Source organism: Neoarius graeffei, chromosome 26 (genome assembly GCF_027579695.1).
Source record: "Neoarius graeffei isolate fNeoGra1 chromosome 26, fNeoGra1.pri, whole genome shotgun sequence".
Lineage (NCBI taxonomy): Eukaryota > Metazoa > Chordata > Actinopteri > Siluriformes > Ariidae > Neoarius > Neoarius graeffei.
In genome coordinates, this window is record NC_083594.1 from 1,880,710 (window position 1) to 1,894,386 (window position 13,677).

General features: G+C 37.6%; 2 protein-coding genes across 2 annotated transcripts; both read left to right on the top strand.

The window, feature by feature from the left end:
- Window positions 1–197: 197 nt before the first annotated feature.
- LOC132874131 (homeobox protein Hox-C5-like) lies at window positions 198–2,846 on the top strand. The gene is made up of 2 exons (XM_060910067.1): window positions 198–539; window positions 1,396–2,846. The coding sequence occupies exons 1-2, from the start codon at window positions 314–316 to the stop codon at window positions 1,596–1,598; spliced, it is 429 nt and encodes a 142-aa protein (XP_060766050.1). The 5' UTR covers window positions 198–313; the 3' UTR covers window positions 1,599–2,846.
- Window positions 2,847–5,867: 3,021 nt separating this feature from the next.
- Window positions 5,868–9,983, top strand: LOC132874130 (homeobox protein Hox-C4-like). Its single transcript, XM_060910066.1, has 2 exons — window positions 5,868–7,356; window positions 9,167–9,983. The coding sequence occupies exons 1-2, from the start codon at window positions 7,017–7,019 to the stop codon at window positions 9,469–9,471; spliced, it is 645 nt and encodes a 214-aa protein (XP_060766049.1). The 5' UTR covers window positions 5,868–7,016; the 3' UTR covers window positions 9,472–9,983.
- Window positions 9,984–13,677: the final 3,694 nt, after the last annotated feature.

Consider the following 13,677-nt stretch of genomic DNA (forward strand, 5'->3'; position numbering starts at 1 on the left):
TGGCCAATAGCAAATGAAGAGAGGGAAAAAACTTTCACCTATAAATTCTGGATTAATCATGTACAGTTAAAGCAGAACACAAATCATACGCATTTACAGCAATAAATGTTAAAAAAAAAATAAATAAGGTTAAAAAAAAGTCTTCCAAAAAGTTTTTAACGCTTTGCGAGATGATATCTTACGTTTCTGATTGAAGAAATCGAGTCACGCGGCGTCCTTCGCAAAAACCAACAACCGCGCCCACGAAGTCCACGCGAGCGCGCGCGCGCCCTGCCCCCGTTACAGGCACCGCCGCCGTCGCCGCGTGCGGGAGATGAGCTCCGGTCCACCTGCTGACCAACACCACCACAACTATGAGCGCGACTCGGAACCGTCTTACGACTCGCACAGCGGAGACGCGGACGATGGAAGACACGACGCCGAGTTCGAGGTCGAAAAGAAAGCAAAAAGCGGCGCGGAAAAGAAAGTGAAAGCTGCGCAGCTCGCGCACACCCGACCGCAAATCTACCCGTGGATGACTAAACTGCACGCGAGCAACGGTAAAGAAAAAAAGTCTTCTCCTGTCCTCACTTTCGCTCCTTCGTGTGTTTTGCTCTCTGTTTCCTCCCCCTGCGTTCATTCATTGTTATTTTTTCCCCGAGTTTTATAGACCTCATTCGGAAATAATAAAACCGACGGTCGTAAATTTTTATGACAAAAGGCTTCAATTGCTCGTAAAACTGTCCGCTCGCGACCAAGAGACCATCCGCGAGCAAATTTATGGTGGCCTAATTGGATAAGGGAAACAACAAACCACCAAACCGAGCCGAGACTCTGGATCAGTGAAAATAAACAGAACAAATAAATAAAAAACAGATTCCAAATGCACTCTAAAGTGTGATGAATAGAATTATGAAGCTATCTGAGAGCTGATGGTGTGATTAAAGCTGCAGTAAGTGGTGCGTTCAGGAACAGCGACCAGAACTGAGCCAGTGCTCATGTCAGAGTCCTTATTCTTGTTCCAGTGTCTCAAAACATTCCCTTTTTTAATGCTGTTGGTAATAATTTTTGTTGAAAGTATTTTTTCTGCTCGTCACCAGAGTTCAGTGTTCAGTGCTGATTAAGTGGATTAATGTGTTAAACACTAAACACTAAAACACTAAACACTAGTGTTAATTCAGCGCCGGGTGAGGAAACTGAATCCTCCAAGTGTTCAACAATTTCGGTTTGTGTGTAAATTAAACAAAATATTACATTTAGTTTAATTCAAGGCTTTGTTTAAAAATAAATAAATAAGTGAATAAGCAGTACCCAGAGCAGTAACACACTCCCAATGCTGCATGCGGCCCATTTTTAATGCCCCAGTGTTAAAAGAAGACTTTTGTGTGGGTTGTTTTTTTTTTTTTTAAACTTCAGAATCGGATGGAAAACGAGTGAGGACAAGTTACACCCGATACCAAACACTGGAGCTGGAGAAAGAGTTTCACTACAACCGATATTTATCCAGACGAAGGAGAATCGAGATCGCGAACACGCTGTGTCTGAATGAGAGGCAGATCAAAATCTGGTTTCAGAACCGCAGGATGAAATGGAAAAAAGACACAAAGACACAAAATTAAACATCAATATCAAACAAAAAAAAGTCTTACAGCTTATAAATGTCTTATTATTCATAGGTCTGTGACGATATTACAGTTTATTTTCATGATATTTCACCATCATCATGATATTGTACACTCGGGGGGTGGGGGTGGGGGGTGGATGGTACTTAACTGTACAGTTCCTTATTGCTCGGGTGGCACTCTCAAGGTTACAGGTCCTGCACCTTTAATAGCCTGGGTGTATATATTTAACCCGGAAATGTGGATATAATGCTCACTTTACTCGGAAATCTAATTAGAGCCCATGTGTGGAACTGAAACCTTTTTTTTTTTTTTGTAAAACGCACACATTATCCACATTTCCAGGTGAGAAATACAAACGTAGAAAAAGATTTTTTAAAAAAAGGTGCCACTGCAGAGATAAAGAAAGTTCCAGTTTAGTACTATTACTCTGAGCATTTTTTAAAAACCCTTTCAAGTCCTGAGTGATGAAGATGCGCACCGTCATGCTGAACTTTTATTGAATTTCGGAAATGAGAAAATCAAGACGTGCACTGCTTCTTCAGAGGAGTTCATAACATGGAGCCTGTACACATCCAGGCCTTACACACACACACACACACACACACACACACACACACACACACACACACTGCTGTACACACTGTTTTTGTTTTTTGGGATGCTGCCCAAAATGGCCACCTAGTGAGGAATCTTCCTCCAAAATAATAACTAAAACTCAGGAGGGTCATGAGAGCATGATGATGATGATGATGATGATGTCCACAATAGATCAGTTATAAATGATCAGCACAAGCTCACTACTGATATTAAAGCACGAGTGTCATTTTTCTGAATGTCAGACTGCATCACTGATGCTGCAGTTAGAGCACTTACAAGTAGAACACTGAGATATATTCATAGAAACGTGTAAAGGTGTAATTTTTTTGTCTAATTTATGGGATTACAACGTTTCAGACCTATTACTATGAGACACTGAGGTCAGTGCACATGACTATACACTTTTTTTTTTATTTTGATGAATCCTTAATGTTTGTTGATGTTCTTTTCTCTGCCTTACTGACAAGCTTTTTCCTTTTTTCCCTTTTTTCTTTAAGAACATCAGGATTTATTGTAAGACACTAATAAAGCAGATACTGTATCTTGGAAATATTTTACAGAAACTAAAAAAAAAAAGTCCTCATGGCTGTGGAAATAATAGATTTAATGCAATAAATGCTAATGTGAATAAAATATCTAAAAGTGCCACGCGTGTGTGTGTGTTAATTAGATGTTCAGCTGTTAAAGAGACACTGAGTGGCCCAATTTCCGCTCATGCCACTTGTCCAAATAACAACATCCGCAAAGTGTCCGGTTTGTTTCCAGAATGTCAGCTGAAGGAATTTCAGCAATGTGCTCCATTCCGTTTCACAAAGCAGTTCATAAAACCTTAGCTTTTTTTTTTTTCAGGACAGAAGTTCATAGGATTCCGTTACAAGGTCTAATGAGGAAAAACAAGGGTATTGGAATAAATCTCACAGTAAGCTGAAAACCCTGGAGAGGTTGGAAGACGAGCCGGACTCTTTTCCTCGCGCTGTCCTTCAGGTCCTCTGTAATTATTTACAGTACAGACAGATGCCTGTAAAACGCTTTATGGCTCTGACACCTAATAAAACTTTATGGCTCTAAAACGACGACAGTTGTATCCTGTCTACTGAAACAGATGGGAAATGAGAACAGGTTTTATTCTGACTGACTTTGATGTCCATTCCAGAGTTGCGTAACGTTTCAGCCCTTTATTAATAATACAAAATCATTTAAATAGTAAAGGAGTTCTAGGATATATTAAACTTTGTTGTAACTTAAATAGTATAAATAAAATGTAAATTAAATTTTAATATAGAAAATAAGTTCATTTTAAGTTTGTCAAGTTAAATAAATAGTTAATAACAGACATTTATGAGACGAATTTTTCAACACGTTACTCTGAAGATATTTGAAAAAAGTTCAATTTCAGAGCGTACTGCATATATATATATATATATATATATATATATATATATATATATATATATATATATATAAAACAACACACACACACACACATCACACACCCTATAAATGATGCAGGTTACTCACCACTGTAGTGTTGCTTAAAGCCCACAATAACAAAACCCCAAACACACACATTACTAACACAAACAAACAAATAAATAAATATTTATCTCTGGCCATAGCTAGAACCCGTGCGGATGGGTGTTTTTATCCACTTTTTTAAACTTTTGCAGCCTTGAATGAGGCCTATAGGGAGTGTGTGCGTGTGTGTGCGTGTGTGTGAGTGGCCCGCGTACAGCACGTGACGCCATTAGAATAAGTTTTATGGTTTATAGACACAAGTGACAAAAAAGCCCCTCAAGTTAAAGCCATGCGAGCGGACTGAGGACCACAGAGAGTCCCCTGGATGATTTTTTTTTTAAACTCCAAAATGGTGCTCTAAGTTAATAATCTAAGTCGTAATGAAATAGTCACGTGCTCCTCCACCACCCTGGGGGCAATAATTAATACTCTAATTCAATGTTTTCTTCAGAAAATGTTCATTTAATGTTTCCTTGCTAAATGCTCGTGGTGTTCCCGACCTAATGTGTTTCAATTAGGCTTTTTAAATGCGCTGGTTAATCTTATTAAGCTTCGAGTTTCCTTGCTTTTGTTTTCTGGGGTTATTTTACAGGAGTCAGGAGCTTCAGTTCCACTTTGTCGATCATGAATTCAGTGCAAATGGACAAGGCGTTTTACTCTAGGTCAATTTATGGTCATTAAAAAAAGAGAGATTGTATTCTCTGTCTTATTAAGCTTGGCTAACAAGTTCTCTCTGTTTTTTTAGAATCTGACAGTAAATCCCATTTATTCACTAAAATGGATTCTGAACATGACGACTATTTGATTTGAAGAGAGTTATTATCTGAGCTAAACACCTGTTTCTTCACAGAATTTTAAAATCTTCATGAGGAGATGATTAATGCATAAAACGTGGTGAAAAATAGGCTGTGCATTTTATTCTGTTAAAAACACTCATCTGTGAGTTTGTTAACTTATTTTTACACTGAAACGCAGTAAATGCATTACAGATCTATAGGTTAAATCTTGCACCTTTACCTTGCAGGTCACGTGTTTAAGAGAGCTATACTGGAAAAATTGGTGGAAACGTGAAACGTGACTCTGAGCACTGAGAATGCATCTAATTTTTTTAATGATTCTGCATTGCATAATCATTATGATGGTGTTATTTTCCAAAAGGTAATTAGTAAGGAAAGCATCAAGCGGAAATAGAAAGTCAAGTTGGCCCACAGGCACGAGACCCTAATGCTGAAAACAAATCAACGGATTAAATCTCTCTCTCTCTCTCTCTCTCTCTCTCTCTCTCTCTCTCACACACACACACACACACAAGTAGTTTACATTATAACATATATGTCATTGCATTTAAAAAAAATATTCTCCAGTTGAAGCAGTTTGTCTCTCAGGGTATTAGTGATCATAAAACTATCCACAGCCACATGAGCAAATGATAATGTATTTATTTATTTATTGGCTCCTGGGGATTACTCCAACTTCGCGAGCACTACATCTATAATACATGTAATTTAGCTGAACTCTTAATGTTACCTGCGACTTATTACTGACAGAAGACACGCTTTAAAATGTAGTTTAAAACAAAAGCCAGACAAAAACCTTTCAGAAAGCATCAGGGCCTTGACGCATATTAAGTCTACATTCAGTGGTCTGGATGAAGGGAGGACAAATGGCGTTTTGTATCAGGACAAATTTCATTGACGGTGTCTCATCAATAACTGCTTGGCAGTGAACTATTGAAACAGATCTGATGGCGGGGTGAAACGTCGGTCACCCTGTCTAATATTAAAATATGTCCTCAGCAAGAGGGAGGGAGGGAGGGGGAGAGCTGGGGGATGGTGGGGGGTAAATGGGGGATGGGGTTGGCATTGAAGATTTATGGAAACGTATATGAAAAAGCAGCTGGATCTGATCTGAGAGAGTTTTCGCCATAACGAGCAATTTCGGTGTTTTGATCTGCAAAGTTCACTTTCTTAATTGGACACTGGTCACGTGCACTGATTAAACTATAAAGTAGGTGTGGAAATGTATATTATTATTATTATTATTATTATTATTATTATTATTATTATTATTCTGTGTGTGTGTGTGTGGGGGGGGGGGGGTACAGCACTGAGTCTTTCGCGCTCTCTTTTGCTGCTGTTTGTAAAGTCGTCTATCTGCACCCTGTAGAACCGAATTTGTGTGACATTCGGACAGTCGCAAATTCGCATCTACGGGACTACATGGGCGATTTCTAACCCCGATCTGCTACCATACAGTGCACAGTGTTTATATTTAAACCATAATGAATCATATAGTGTGTGTGTGTGTGTGTGTGTGTGTGTGTGTGTGTGTGTGTGTTGGGGGGTGGATATAGCTGTAGATGTGTGTAAATGATATCCCATTTTGGACGTGATTGCAGAATGGGGTGTGTGTGTGTGTGTGGGGGGGGGGTGATTGCTGTTTCAGTAACTTTCCTGACGACTGTTAATAATAATAATAATAATAATAATAATAATAATAATAATAATAATAATAATAGGCTAATATAAATACAAATAATGATCATGAAAATAAAAAAAGTTAACACTGTTCACAGAGCACCACGTAAACTGATCAACACTGATTTCAATAAAAGAAAAAAAAATTTTGCACAACAATCATCAGCCGTCGTTGTTGTTGTCTATTGATTTAAAGAATGGCAACATTCTGGTAATGGGAGATAACCCTAGAGATTTATTTATTTAGCTTATTAGACAAAAACGCAATAATTCCCAGGTTGGCTGAACACCTCCACTTTTTATCTGCAGGATGTTTGTGTGTATTTATAAAATGCTACCTGATCCATAAGAATTTAAACAGGCCATGACAGAGGCTGATAATTTCTTTCGCAGATTAAGCAGATTTTAAAAAAAATACAAAAAGAAATCATTAGTAGATTATACAGTATATGTAGTTTACAATATCATAAATACCAAGTGACTGTTTTAATTCTTGCAGACCAGATCTGAGAACCTGCTTTAAAAACGCAACCAGAAATATTACAAATAGAAATCAGACTGCGGCCAGGATCACAGAGATGCTTATCCAAATAAACTTTTTTCCCCCTTTTTTCATAATATTTGAGTGGGTTTGGATGTTGCCAAGATAATCTTGGCTTCCTCATCCGGGTATTCTGACCCCAGTGGCGGCTATTGGCCTGAGCCGAGTCTCGTGATCAAAGAAACTTTGCAGGCTCCGCTTGGTGCTGGGAGGGGTGGGCTTTTATAGAGCAGTAAAACGACACAAAGAGGGAAAATTTATTTCTTCCCCCTCCCTAAATTAATGATCATGAGCTCGTATTTGATGAACTCGAACTACATCGATCCTAAATTTCCTCCGTGCGAAGAATATTCGCAAAATGACTACATCAGTGCTGAATGTTACAGACGCGCCCGGGACGCCGACTACCAGCAGGAGTTGTTATATCCTCAAAGTGTCACCTACCAGGAGGGCAAATATGAGTGTGAAAGCATTCCCGAGCACGGGGGGCACTTACACGGGGCAAAAACATACACACCTCCGACTGCTGCCCCTGCCACCCAGACAACTGCCCCTGAACTGCCCTCCGACAGCAAAGAGCCCGTGGTGTATCCCTGGATGAGGAAAATCCACTCCAGTGCAGGTAGGCAAACGCGTCAAGACAGAACCATCTGTAGCTGATTTATTTTTACTCATATTATTTATTTATTTTTATTTATTTGCACTGTTTGAACTGGTCATTGTTTAGGACACATCCGTGTTTCCCAGTCCAGCTCCATTTTACTGCACATGACAGTGTTTTCCTGTCCTAACACATCCATTTTAAATCGAAGTTGTAAATTATTTGATCAGCTGAAATCAGTTCAGGAAAACACTGAGATGTCCAGTAGAGGAGGAACATAAAGGAGCAACAATAATATCAGCAGAAACTCTCATTCTTTTCGTTCCTCCATCTCCCTCTTTCTCTCGGTTTATGTTCCCTTCCCTGTTTTACTTTCCCTTTATGTTTGCCATTAAAGCCCACCAGTCACGCTGGCTATGTGATGTTTGACGGTATTAAGAGAGAAATCCTTTGAAGCGACACACACACCAGGCGGATTTACTACCGAGCGTCGGCTATTACACCCGCCATAAATTTTACAGCAGGGCCAATAGACCGGACAGCTTTTTTCAGTCGTGTGTGTGTGTGTGTGTGTGTGTGTGTGTGTGTGTGTGTGTGTGTGTGTGTCGGAGGAGGGAAAGTATTTGAAGAGATCCTCAAAAAAAAAAAATCCCCAATGATTAATAATTCAGATCATTCATTATTTACAGAGCTTAAATAGACAAAGACCAGAGTTCATTTTATGCTAATGCAAATAAAACCGATTCAGAATAAATTAGCATGATCAGATATGAATGTGGAGGTTATAACAATTCTGGTGGACTACATGAGCTTTCTGCTTCACAGTATTAATCATTAGATTCATGCATTTTATCCACTGAAGTGGGTTTGACTTTGGGATGGGATGAGATTCTCTCCAGCTGAAAGAAAAAGTGGCCTAAATCGTGGTTTAAATTCAAAGTCGCCGTTTTTATGTGGCAGGTCTGTAGTGTGTGTATTACACCGTGGTTCCTATAACTTGTTGAAAATGTGCGTTTTAGTGTCCCTGTGTGGGAAGGGATTGGTCAATAAAACGGGGTCAATGTGAAGTGAGGTCGCAAACTCATGCAATGTGAATGAAGTGCCCTTTATTTGTAGGATGGTTGTTGGAGGAGAAGAAGAAGAAGAGGGGCACTGCACGAACTTTCTGTTTATCAGGTCGAAGGCAAAATAATCATCCAGGGTGAAATGAACTCGTACAAATCCTGCTGGACATTAAATACTCAAACTAATTCAGCAGGCTTCAAGAACTCGGTTTAGTTTGACTCTTGTGTTCAGTTCGCGTCAAAAAAAAAAAGAAAAAAAGGCCAGATTAATTTATTTATTTTCCCATTTTAACATTAAATGTAAGGCCTAGCTCATTTTCTGCACTAAACATGAAAAAGGAGGAGAATTTCAAAATCCTGGTGATAATAATATTAATAACTGCTTTTTACAAAAATAAAACGCGTCAGTTCTCTGAGTGAGTCAGGTCACCTCCAGGTCTTCTTTACACTCACACCTGATCTCAGGTCTGAGAAGAAGAAGAAGAAGAAGAAGAAGAAGAAGAACTTTACTGTGTCTCCTATTGTGTCTCCCAGAATCATGGATGTGGATTTATTCATGGTCGGTTCTTTTCAAATTATGTCCCGTCTCAGCTGTCCAGAGTCAATGTGACCCCTGAGCAGTATCTGTTACAACCCTAACACACGGATGATACACACCAATACTATTTCGGTTATAAATAACAAATCTGTTCCGGTGTGTAGTCAGTGTTATCCAGTCGATTTAAACAATTATTATTCTTGTCTTTTTTTTTTTCTTCCTGTATCAGCGAACTCGTATGGTTCGGAGCCCAAGCGCTCCCGCACGGCTTACACCCGCCAGCAGATCCTGGAGCTGGAGAAGGAGTTTCACTACAGCAGATATTTAACCAGGAGGAGAAGAATCGAGATCGCCAACACGCTGTGTCTGAATGAGAGGCAGATCAAAATCTGGTTTCAGAACCGCAGGATGAAATGGAAGAAAGATCACAGGTTACCAAACACCAAGGTCCGACCTTCATCCTCCTCTTCTTCCTCCTCCTCATCATCCTCAAGCAGCAGCGGAGCGCGAGACCAGGACATCACAAAAATTTAGGCTACACAGACATTTCATGGACATCAGTAGCAGTACAAAACATCATCATCATCTTTTAAGTATTATTTATTTAAGCATATTTATTTTTATTTAAAATTAAAAGTCATTAAATATAGCCATGCTGTATAGTAAGTATTTATTTCCTATTTTCTTTACAGTAATACTTGAACAGGACATATTCTGTCCACATCCGGTTGCCAGCTTGCACACTGTTACATATTTATACAATTAAGTTAATTAATCTGTTATTTATTTTATTACTATTTAACTTTTTTTCTTAAATGTAATAAATCTAAAATACTTTATCCTGTTATAATATGGAGCGCTTACAGAATGAAAAAGAAAAAAAAACAACGTAGGCTTTTTATTTGTTTGTTTGTTTGTTTGTTTGTTTTTGTGCTTTGCGCTGTATATTAGATGGTGATTTTTAATTTGTAGAAATGAATGTAAAATGGACTTGGTGTTCTTCTGTGCTGTAAGTGATTGTGGTGAATAAAGCTGTCAGTGCATCAGATTTGACCGAAATGTATTTCATTGCGGTTTTTTCCCCGCAAATAAAACAAAAGCGCAATTCTGAGCATCTTGAACTCATCACGTATTACAGGCTGTTTGTAGCGTTATTACTGCAGTGTGTGTGTTGAATGATTTCCGATTACAGTTGTGTAACGAGCTGCAGTACACTGCTGGAGCTGAATAGAAAGTGAGCAGATGTTCCTGGTCGCTCTTCACTTCATGTTAAACTCACACACGGAATTCTTCAGGCAGATGATGAGCAGCTCGGGGGTTCAACTGGAGGCCAAGTGTCTTTAGCTAATGGGTGATGACCTTTTCAGAGGCGTTCCCCACCACACAGGCTTTAGTGTGTGTGTGTGTGTGTGTGTGTGTGTGTGTGTACACACACATTAATGCACTACTAATTCACTGAGACCAAATAAACATTAAGTATCAGTTTAGGTCACAGTCCATTTTCACTACAACTCATAAAAAATGTCAAACAGAACCCACACTTAACCTTTTTGTGAATATTCCCTTTTTTCTTTTTCTTTTTTTTTTTGATGAACCTCAGAAATACTCTGAGATAAAGATACCGAACTGTACTTTTTATTGTCTCTACCTTATTTATGAAATTAGCTTGTGGTCCTGAAGGTCCAGTTATGTGTTTCCATGTAAAATATTCATACACTTATATAAAACACACATAGGCTACTATAACCTGTAGTCGCTATATAATATAAATACATTTAGTGTCTGGATTTAAACTAATTTGTTTCAAATAGAAAACAGAAAAATAAAATATTTTGTGTTGTGAAAGGGAGTAAGGCTTTAGATATGAGCAGAATGTTGATGGAAAGAATACAGAGCTGATTTTACACAGAGCTCTCTGTGGTCCATCACACACATTTCTGTTCCAACATTAGAGTGCATGTCAGAGGATTAGATGTTGAACACCTTCATTAAGAACTGAGACATTCATTATAACAAACAAACAAACAAACAAACAAGCAAGCACGGAAAAAAATTATAACTCTATTTGGGTGTCTTGTGCAAATACAACTACATAAACTGAGCCTTCTGCATTGTGCGTGTGTGTGTGTGCGTGTGTGTGTGTATACACTCGTTTTCTTAAAGCCTCTGACTGCAGTCCCAAGGTGAACCAGAGGTCATCTGGCAATAGAAGAAGAAAAGAAGGGAAGCGTTGGGCTGCTCCTCTCTGTCTCACTTGTGCGCAGGCGCAGATCATCCATTTCTAATTCTATGAGAAAATAAAATGGTTTAGTCAGGAAACCTTCAGTAAGGAAACGCTGTGTAGGTTTTTATGTGTAAATCTCTCGAAACGGATGCTGGGAATTAAACACACAAGCTGTTTTTAAGATTTTGGATAATGGCTTAATCATCAGCGGAATATGACGGGCTTTAAAAAGTGAGAACTCGGTGGTTCTGGACATCGTGGTGCTGGCACGGAGAATGATGTTAAAAATTCTAAACAAACAAACAAAGAAACAAAAAAACAAACAAACCAACGATTGACAGAAACTTAAAATAAATAACTGTAAAGGTTGTATTCACTGTATCTATGTCTATGAATAAAAAAATACGGAATAAAATTCACACGAGGTCATGAGGGTTTGTTTAATGTGTCTAAAAGCAAAAGAATATATATGTCTAGTTATAAAATAGCTAACAAAATCTGCCATTTTTACTTTTGCAAAATAAATCATGTCTTGGGGGGGAATAAAATCAGAAAATGTAAATTATTATTGTCAAGTTTATTATAGCTAATCAAAGGCCAAAAAAAAAAAAAAAAAGTTTGAGTCAGCCTTGATTACTGATTCTACTGTTTATGAAGAGACAGCAGTATTAAAGCAGTAATCCATCACATGTTGAGTCCTTTATTTCCAGACAGGACGCAGCTTCAGGCGACTCCGTGTTACTGTCAAGCGATTTAGTGCCACGTTCAAATAAATTACGAATGAATAAACATTAAGGTGTGATGTCAGGGCATTTTAAACGCGCGCGCGTGTGTGTGTGTGTGTGTGTGTGTGTGGTTTCTGATCTGTGACGCCTCCAGCTCTGGCTGATGGTGTAATTATACCTCCAGAGAGAGAATAAAGCACACACACACACACACACACACACACACACACAAGACCTCGACTGTTGTGCCTTTCCTGTGCTTCAGTGGGGAAGTTCAGAGTTTCTGTGAGTCGGAAATGAAGGCAGTAAGTTAATTCCCTCTGTGAGGAAAACTCTAATTATCTATTAATTTATTGCGACGGATCATTTGGAGTTCATTCAGAGTTCACTCGAGTCCAAAGCATCAAGAGGATCATCCTGTAAATCATCTCTAGCCTCTGATTTATACTATATATATATATATATATATATATCTGATTTCTGAGCATTGCTTTGATTTTTCCACTGTCACGATCATATATATATATATATATATATATATATATATATATATATATATATATATATATATATATATATATATATATATATATATATGAAAGGATGAACATGATCGTGACAGTGGAAAAAATCAAAGCAATGCTCAGAAATCAGATCAGAACATGTTCCTGTGGTTATTAAGAGATAAGTGGTTATATTTAGAAATCTAATGACAGTAAATATGATAATTATGCACTAAATATTAAATATAAACATTATATATTACATCACCTTGGATTCACCAAAAACTGGTGGTATTGATGGTGAAATTCATTTTATTTCTTATCAATTTTTCACAAATATAACAAGTTCATCTGCTTTATAGTTCATCTGAGAACAGAAAGTGAAATAATAAACAGCAGGCAATATCTCTTAAAATGATTCAGTAACATTTATATATATATATATATATATATATATATATATATATATATATATATATATATATATGTACATACAAGCTTTCTTATAGAACGGAGGAGGAGTTTTTAATTTGCATGTTTTCAAGATAAATAGTAAATAAAATAACATCTCGTGTTAATCATTAAAAACATTAGCATGCTCCTATTAACTATAAACACAATGATTATAAAGGTGAAGGATGTATGATTGAGATTCATGTTTATTCGTCATGGGTTTGGAACACACACACACACACACACACACACACACACACACACACAAGCTCTTTAATTTAGGATTTCACAGATTTCAGTTCCGAAACTCATCAACAATAACAACAACAACAACAACAACAACAGCTCCCAGGTCTGAAATAAAACGTTAACAGACATAGATAGATAGATAGATAGATAGATAGATAGATAGATAGATAGATAGATAGATAGATAGATAGATAGATAGATAGATAGTGAATCACATGTCAGAGCTGTGGAGCTGAAAATAAATGAGCTTCTCCACTGGGGGAAAAACTTGAGACAGGTTAAAAGTTCAAGTGGATCAAGTGGATTTATTAGTGAGGAAGAACCAAGTCTATAAAATGACTCGACTCAAAAGATGGGGCAGAAGTTACATTCAGGAAAAATTAAAGACCTACAAAAATTCCAGTTCAAAATCATAGGTTATGAGAATTTTTCTAATTTTGTTATTTGAGAAAAGTAAGAGTTAATGTTCACATGCGTTCCTAATTTTTTTTGCACTAACTTCATCTGTAGGAACGTTTCATCTTTGAGAAAACATTTTCTATTGGAGACAAAGCTTTTTAGAACCTGCTGAATATGTTATTAGATA

Coding starts and splice junctions, on each gene's coding strand:
- LOC132874130 (XM_060910066.1), top strand. CDS start 7,017: ATGATCATGAGCTCGTATTTGATGAACTCGAACTACATCGATCCTAAA. Junction 7,357..9,166: donor GAAAATCCACTCCAGTGCAG/GTAGGCAAACGC, acceptor TTCCTGTATCAG/CGAACTCGTATGGTTCGGAG.
- LOC132874131 (XM_060910067.1), top strand. CDS start 314: ATGAGCTCCGGTCCACCTGCTGACCAACACCACCACAACTATGAGCGC. Junction 540..1,395: donor TAAACTGCACGCGAGCAACG/GTAAAGAAAAAA, acceptor TTTAAACTTCAG/AATCGGATGGAAAACGAGTG.